The sequence below is a fragment of the Vigna umbellata genome, chromosome 2 (genome assembly GCF_029865625.1).
Source record: "Vigna umbellata cultivar VRB3 chromosome 2, Vumbellata_1.0, whole genome shotgun sequence".
NCBI lineage: Eukaryota > Viridiplantae > Streptophyta > Magnoliopsida > Fabales > Fabaceae > Vigna > Vigna umbellata.
The window spans coordinates 29,783,573-29,792,232 of NC_142166.1; the positions used below are offsets into that span (position 1 = coordinate 29,783,573).

Below are 8,660 nucleotides of genomic sequence, written 5' to 3' on the forward strand. Positions count from 1 at the left end.
TCATTTGTCGACACCATCGGCGAAATCCCATTCCAGTTTTTCTATCATCTCTTCCCACCCCAGGTGCGTTCCTTGCTAAAGGGTCGTTGGCAATTTTTTGTTTTGTTTTGTTTTTGTGATTGTCGTTCTTGGTTTTTGCAGATTTTGAAGAAGAAAATGGTGAAGAAGAGAAAGCGCAGTGAGAGTGGTCAAGTTGTTGCACATCCTAAAAAGGAAGATGCTGCTCCAGAGAGACCGGTGAGGACCCTTTTGGGTTGGAAGGATAAGAGTCAAGTCACTGATGAAGTAGAAGACAATAACGTTGCTTCACCAATATTTAGGAACAAAGAGAAGGTTTTGGTCACTTGCTCTAGGCGTATCAGTTACAGGTACAACCTAATACACACCCCATAACTTTTAGTTACAGTTTTTGTTGCTTTTTCGAGTTTGGATTACTCTAATTTTGTGTCTTGATTTGCAAAGTTTAAGGACAGAGAAACCTTGGATAGTGAGTTAGGTTTTGTATATTGTTATGGTATTCATGGGTGGAGTGATTGTTTTCCATTAATTTGTAGGTACCGACATTTGATGTTGAACTTGGTGTCACTTTTGCCGCATTGCAAGAAGGATAACAAGGTTGAATCAAAAGAAACTAAAGGCGCCACCCTTAATGAGCTTGTTGAGCTCAAAAGTTGTTCTTCGTGTTTATTTTTTGAGGTATTTTATTTATATGCCACAAGGTTTTTTCAGTGCCGTGTTACTTCAATTTAGGATTGATATGTTGTGCTGTTCTCTAGACTAGTATTTTCATTTTTTTTTGCGCTATTTGGAAAACCTGAAGCATGCTAATGGGTAGGGGAATTCTTTGTTGGTCACAACTGTTGATGCTATTTCAATGAGATACGGTAGTCGTGAGTTTGAGTCTGGTCAACTTGTTATATTCTATTAGTGTCTTCTCTCATTTTTTATGTATCAATTTCAGTGCAGGAAAGCAAAAGATCTTTATCTCTGGATGGCCAAATGCCCCTAGTGGCCCATCTGTAAAATTTTTAGTCAGTGCAGGTATATTCCGATTCAATCATTGTAATGTTAATATAACACTAGTTTGCTTGCTCTGATTATTTAGAGTTCTGATGTCTGTATACTCTAGGCATCACTGGTCATTCTTCCCAGTGAACTATGTCTTTTGTGTTTCTCTCTCTATCTCGACCATTTTTTATACACTTTTAGTGATTTTCCTTTTTCCTCCACTGTTTTTTCAGTTCATACAATGGAGGAGTTGAAGCTAACGGGAAATCACCTAAAAGGTTCTCGTCCACTTTTGACGTTTTCTGCAAATTTTGAAAAAGATGCACATTGGAAACTGTTAAAGGAGATGTTGTTACAGGTGTGTTGTTGGTTTCTTTCGTTGCAAGTTTTTTCGTTTTTGTCCATCTAGTTCCATCCGAGGAAAGATGGATTTCTGTAAACTTATGTTGATAACTCTCATATGTGCACTTTCATATATAAGGTAAAGGTTAGCTTGATGATTTCATCTTATTTTTATGATTCGTGATGTTGTACACCATGAATTTCCGGCCAAATTAAGAACTGCTTCATGTGCTTTCTACCAATTTAATTGGAATCTTACATTTTTGTCGTCATATATCTTCCTACGATTTTTTTCTCAATTTATTATGTCTGATCAATGAAAATTCAATTGATGTTATTGTTATGCCCATCTATTTTACATAGTTTATGTCATATATCTGTTTAATGTATATTTTCTGTGTGCAGTTCTCTCTATTTCTGATACTGTTGTTTGTTTACTGTATTTGATAATTTCTAATATACTATTTCTTTCCTTTTGTTTAGATATTTGAAGTACCAAAGGACCATAGAAAGGCTAAGCCCTTCCATGATCATGTTTTTGTTTTCTCAATAGCTGATGACCATATATGGTTCCGGAATTACCAGGTTTGTGTCTGTATTCCGGAATTACCATAGACTATTTTTGCATTAAGATAAAGGTTAAAAAATCCTGGAGATTATTGTTAGGAGCATCTTTTCTGCCTATTTCTATACAAATTAAGTGTATGCATTGTTATTATAAACATGTTTATTGCTCTTTTTAGCCACATGTTAATGATTGAAGTGAAGTTTGGGTCGAGCATTTTTAACCTTTACTCCTTTACTTCTTATAAACATTACTCAATTATCAACTTATCTATACATTTCAATTTGAAGTTTTAGTTTTTGACAAGACTTAGATAATATATAAAGAATGGTTAACCACAGGAATTTTGAAGATGGAGGATATTTGACCATTATAATGAGTTTAAATTTTATCTACTACCGATGTAAAACAATTTATTTGTAAATACATTAATATGTTCCGCTATTGTATTGTTTTGTAAGCTCAAAGGTTAAACTATGATGCATGTAATGTTTTATTTTATTGATCATCTTTATTCATTTAATTATGGTCAGTCTTACCAGATCAGTGATGATCGAATCAAGTGGGGATTTTGGTTTGACCTGTGCGTGCCTGCGAATAGATGTTATACTCCGTTTTTGTTGGACAATATACCGTTAGATTGAGTCATTTGTGTTATACTCATGACATGGTCATTAGAGGACAATTATTACTATTAGTTGTTCGCAATACTCCTATTTAATGCGAACATTAAATGGTCTCATTTTCTCCAACTATATAATATTGATTTTTCCATGAGACAATATTGTAGTATTTTCTACCTGTTGCTAATGCCTACTGAGGAATGTTACATCTTTATTCCCTTGCAGATTTCTACTCATCATAATGAATCAGACAAATTACCAAGGGGAGGCCTTGATAAAATGACATTGATTGAGGTCTGAAAACTGGTTCTTGATGTATCTTTTGATCTTTCAATTTCTAACATTCATTTAACCTATGAGCAAACTATTTGTTTAGGTCGGTCCACGGTTCTGCTTGAACCCAATTAAAATATTTGGTGGCAGTTTTGGAGGCCCGACATTATATGAGAATCCATTTTATGTATCTCCAAATCAGGTACCAATCAATATATTTTTCATGTATGCTTTGAATTTCTCTAGCTTTCTACTAATAATTATATCTGTCATTGGTTGGTTGTGATAGGTTCGGGCTTTGGAGAAAAAGAAGAAGTCTGGAAAGTTTGCTAAGAAGGTCAAAGCAAAGACAAGGAGGAAAATGCATGAGATGTCTAATCCTCTGGAGCCTGATGAGTTTGCAGATATGTGGAAAGATTGATTTTCAATACAGCCGCATCTAAAGCGTAAGAAAAAAAATCATATTCCACCTTACATCATGAGATGGAACATTTGGTTGTCAGCAACAGCTTTTGATGTGAATTGCTTTATATCTTCAGTTGGAGATATAGGCTGTACTTCTTTTTCTTCAATGTTATTTTCTGTTATGCTTGCAGAGGCTGGTTGTTCTCTTATCAAACATTGATTTGGTGGAAATTAAATTTTGGCAGAGAAGGTTCCAGTTGAGTTTGAGATTAGGTTTGAACGATATGTTTATTGTGAGCTTCCACCTGTAGCGATGGAAGTTCTATCTGAGCTTTCATCTCCTGTGGAGAACAACCTTTCTTTTGTATCTCACCCACCCAAAGTAATCAGATTTTGGCCTATGACATTTTTACCATGTTTGTGTTTTCAATATGGTTTGTTTCGGGTGGCTCTTCGACCAAACAAAGAGATTGAAAGTATTTTAGTTGATTTGTCCTTTTTTAAAATTAGCAATTTTTGGCTTCTTTATTGGTCGTTAATTTCAGGCGTACTTTTGTTTCTGGTTTTCTTAACAAAAGAGAAGGGTTTCCAAGGCCCGAATTGCGCCATGGGCTCCCAAGTTGTGATTTTCTTTCTACACAGTAGGAATATCTCCCTGCACCCCCAAAAGTACTAAATGATCAAATTGCCTTTAAACAAATTTTTGAACTTGGTGGTACCACAAAATTATATCTTCTGAATGTTTCACAATTTAATTTATCATTTCGGAATGAATTTTTTGGAAGAGGCTATAAATTATTCCAGAAATTTTTTGGCATAAAAACACTTTTCTTTTGGTCTTATGCAATATTTTGAAAAATTAATCCGAAAAGTAACAATCTAAACCTATGAAAGCGTGCAAAGTCATGTTAAGTACTTGAATTATAGGACACTTTTAACTTTTTGATTGATCAAATTTAAGAGCTATAAGCCGATATTCTAAAAAAAACTATAAATTGATGATCTTTGGCTTGAAAAATATTACGAATGGAACAAAAGGATATATATACTTCCTCTTAAAATAGAAAGGATTTTTCTTGATTTTAAAATATATAATTGTGAAGGAAAACCGTGAGAAATAATAATAACTAATAAATCACCGGCAACTCATTATCCTATCTACCTAGTGTGATACCACGACATAGTTTTCATTATCAAATACTCATGAAAGCATGTCACGTCTCAAACATAAAATAGTGTCCCATGTCGGTGTAGAACATTGGTACAGATACTACCAAGAATAGTGGCAGTATATGCAGATAATATATGTATAATTTGCCGTATTTTTCTTCCTCAAAAGGAAAACTTTGTCAACACACTCTTTTAATTGATAAATTTTGAAACAAAAACAAATAATCATAGAAACTAGTATGTTAAGATAACCTTTCAAAAAAAATATTGGAATTGCGTAATACTACGGATCATGTATGAGATGAAAGCAAGTTTAGCACGCAATTAAAATACTTCATGTCACACTTTTCACCAAATTTTTTAATTGTTTTCACATTTTTAGTTACAAGTAGTATGAGAATATAGATAAAAGGTAATTCAGCATTCAAGTAAGTAACACGACCCTTCGGATAATCAACTAAAATCTTAAATTTATAATAAATATAATTATTTATCTTTTTATTTAAATTTTATATTTATAAATTTCGAGATAAATTTATAATTAACTAACATAAACTTAATTATGATTCTATATACTTCACCTTTAAATTTGATTATTAGAAATATTTAAGTAATTGGTGAGTGTTCAATTGATCAGTTTTTTGATTGATTAATTGTTGAAACATCATAGTTAAGATACGTTTTCACTAACTACAATATTTCGTTTAAGTATATGAATAAACAGATGATGATACAATATCATTTATAATATAATTTTAATACGATTTAAATCACATTATTTTTTAATCTCAACTTTAACCAATCCTTTTAATATGATTTAGATTCACATTATTTATTCGTGAATCTCAACTTTAACCATAACATTTTTGTCCTTTAGCTAGGTGAATAGATATGATATTCCTCAATCATGACTTAAAATTATCTGATATGATCATTGATTTTCGTAATGGGAATCACTTTTCTAGAAGTGTAGTCTTTGGTTAGCACTTAAAGTCACGGCCACAAAATAAATGTTGGCCTCATGTAACTCCAAAAGAAACAGAACATATTCCAATGTTAACTCTTAAACCAAAAATCCAATCACCATTTCTTCTTTACATATCTGGTTCCAATTGGCCTGAGACATGAACTGAGACATGTTATATTTAAATATATGTTTATGTGGAGTTGGAATATGTGAGTACTGGGTGGCCCTCCAACAATTTTCTTAACCTCATCAGTTCATAAGTCTTAAAGACAATGACCCTTCCATCAACCACTCCTACTCACTTATTTTATTCCAATTTACCCCACAAAAAGATTTTCCTTTTTCCACCTTAATCCACCAACTAAGTGACCATTCTATTTTCCACATAACCCCATTAGTCACACACCAAATCCATTATGTCAGTCCACAGATTTCTCCTGTTAGAGTACAATGGATCACATAATTAAACCTCTTAACTAGCTTATTCCATTACAAAAAAACACTAACCCCATTATGTGTTTCTCCACTGTTTTCCAATGCCAGACCATAATAATTATTATCATTATTTCTATCAATTGTTGCACTGTTGTCATTCAACCAAAAGATCTTCATGTTTCCTCTTTCACAGTGTAAACGATTCTATGAATTTATATTGCTGAAAAGAATAAATATTTAAACCAGCTTAATTTATTTAACGAGACTCACATTTTCACAAGGTCTTTCAGGTACGGAATTGAGGTCCCTTACTCAAAGTATTCCAAACTGTCCTTAAGATAAGTTGCTTGTCAAAGATATTTCGATCCTCAAGTCAATAATATGACCGACCAATTAATACAATAAGTGATGCATATAATGTGCATGATGATTTTAAAGTCATATATGAAACTTTTATTTATAATAGTTGTAATGAGTCTTTATCTTTTATTGTCCAATAACGACCTAATCATACATTAATTTGTATTACACTGTTAGGTCTTACTGACACGAGCTAAAGAAACTTTATTTATAATAATTATTTTTTTTAAATAAATGTTATATTGCACTTCCTCTTATTTTTAACAAACTATAATACTGTCTTTTTTTCTTGTATAATTGGGTGTAATAAGAAGTGTGACTAATAATTGTATTGTCTTAGAGACTTTAAAAGCACAACAGTTTCAGGTTTCTTGTTCCTTCTTTTGTGTTGGTTGTTTCATTGATACAACATCAATAATCCATTTGGAAGTTACAAAACAACCAACCGAATAATAAATAAGTCACACATTATCCGAATTAGGTTCCTCAAAGGATACTTATCAAGAATACAATAAGTGTGTCGTGATTTAGTTTCTTTCCAAAATAAATCAGACTTTCATATTTTTTAAGTCATCTTTAAAAAGGTTGTTTTCAAGTTTAATTTGGAACAAAGAGACAAATTTAGGACATCTTTTAGATTTCCCTTTAAATTTCTACATATGTCTAATAAGATTAGTTTCTTTTCTATAAAGTTAATTTCGAGTTGAAAGACTTAAACAAACTTTAAAATGTGATTTTTATTATAATTTTATTTAAAATATTTTTTTCAAAAATTTTGAGTTTTTTTTTTTGTTTTAAAAAAATTTTGAAGACTTTTTTACTTGGAAGCTTAAATTAATCCCTACTAAAAAAATGGAGACCTTCTTTTCTTAAAAACTTAAAACAAGGGTTTATCAGTTTGGACTTTGAAATGATCCTGATAACTCTAGAATCACCTAAAATTCTCTCAAAGATAACTTTAGTCTACTAAAATCACTTACATGAGTTTTCATAAATCATATTCTTAGTAAACTTTTGTCGTATTTGGTCAAATGATTTGATGAGTTAGAATTTGTGATCTCTGATATTTATATATATAATGTTAAATAAGAAATTAAATGTGCAATGTGAAAAATGTTAGTTGAAATGATGCTAAATCTTACTATACAAACTTATTAATTAGTCATACTAAAATAAAATAAAATATTGAAAGATGGAGTTACTATATATACGAGACAAGTTCCTGAGGCCCTCCTTTGGAAAAGATAGAAGAAAGAAAAATTGCAGCAATTGATGCTCCAAACACAAGAAAAAGAACCAACAATGATTTGAAGTTTCACACAAGACAACCTCAAAGAAAAAGAAAAACCAGATGGGCGTTTTAGTAACTTCCGAACACTCTCTTTCATGGAAGATCCGTAACTGTAGCAGTTGTACTTAATCATGGACTATAAATTGATTAAACTCTATCACATCCACACCATCCCAAAATCAAAAACCAGTTTCCAAAGAAAAAAGATTACAACTTTGTAAAAAAATGTAGTAAAAAGAATGAACTCAAACAGAAGAAGTGAATCGGAAGAAGGTGATTTGAGAAAGTTGAGTTCTCCCATAGCTTACCTGTTTGGTGGCTTAGCCCTGATGCTCGCAGTCATAGCAGTTGCATTACTCATCATAGCTTGTTGTTATCGTAAACATTATTATGCTTCGAACTCAGCCGGTGATGAAGAGAAAGCAGCAAAGATGGAGAAAAAGAAGGTTAATATTTCAGAGCCACAGATTGTTGTGATCATGGCTGGTGAAATCTACCCGACTTATTTAGCCAACCCACTCTCATCGACAAGAGACTATTTGTTGGAAGTCTTGGAATTCTTACGTAAATTAAAGATAAGATCAATTCATAATTTATAAACAAATACAAATCTTGTATTACAAACTGATTTTATAAGATAGAATTAGACTTAAAGTCTACTTTCTTCCAAACCAAATTAGGAGGATCACAATCACAGATTTTCTCCATCTGCGGTTTAATTTAGTTTCCTAACATTTTTGTAGTTCTTTAAACTCTTGTTGGATTGATCTCCTACGTTTAAATTGAAGAAAATGAAATGGATATCGTAGCTAGCTTTAGCACTGAGGTGTTGGTCTTTTCATGTAAAGTATTTCAGTACGAACTTTAAACTTAATTCCACGTAACAAAAATTAGTTTATATAATAAAATTTTCATGAACTTGTATATTTTAAATTTATCTTCTGAATCGTTGAGGGAGACTTCCAACATTGTTATTTTGTTCTGACCAACTTTGGATCAAGGAAATTGCGTTTGTTGAATCCTCGTCCAATGGGAAACTGATGAATACTGTAGAAATAAGTGGAAGAGACAAAATTAGCTTTCAGTTCAAAGTTAAAGAACTTCAGATGCGTCTCCAAACTAAGAAAAGGAGATGAAAGAAACAAAAAAATTTCAGCTTACAGTTTCATCCTTTGAACGCATAATGAATGATACACGGGGCCCAAGGCCAATTAGTTTAGT

The 8,660-nt window shown here is 31.9% G+C and overlaps 1 protein-coding gene across 3 annotated transcripts; it reads left to right on the forward strand.

Moving 5' to 3' along the window:
* Positions 1–235: 235 nt before the first annotated feature.
* LOC148203781 (ribosome biogenesis protein BRX1 homolog 2) lies at positions 236–3,755 on the forward strand. 3 transcript variants are annotated; one of them, XM_088106555.1, is made up of 8 exons: positions 236–368; positions 555–696; positions 962–1,041; positions 1,242–1,366; positions 1,834–1,935; positions 2,764–2,832; positions 2,915–3,013; positions 3,101–3,755. In XM_088106555.1, the coding sequence occupies exons 2-8, from the start codon at positions 650–652 to the stop codon at positions 3,230–3,232; spliced, it is 654 nt and encodes a 217-aa protein (XP_087962681.1). In that variant the 5' UTR covers positions 236–368; positions 555–649; the 3' UTR covers positions 3,233–3,755. The 3 variants fall into 3 exon arrangements, with proteins under 3 accessions (XP_087962681.1, XP_087962680.1, XP_087962679.1); XM_088106554.1 differs by lacking the exons at positions 236–368; positions 555–696 and having other exon boundaries at positions 1,023–1,041; positions 3,101–3,257; positions 3,408–3,755; XM_088106553.1 differs by lacking the exons at positions 236–368; positions 555–696 and having other exon boundaries at positions 1,023–1,041.
* Positions 3,756–8,660: the final 4,905 nt, after the last annotated feature.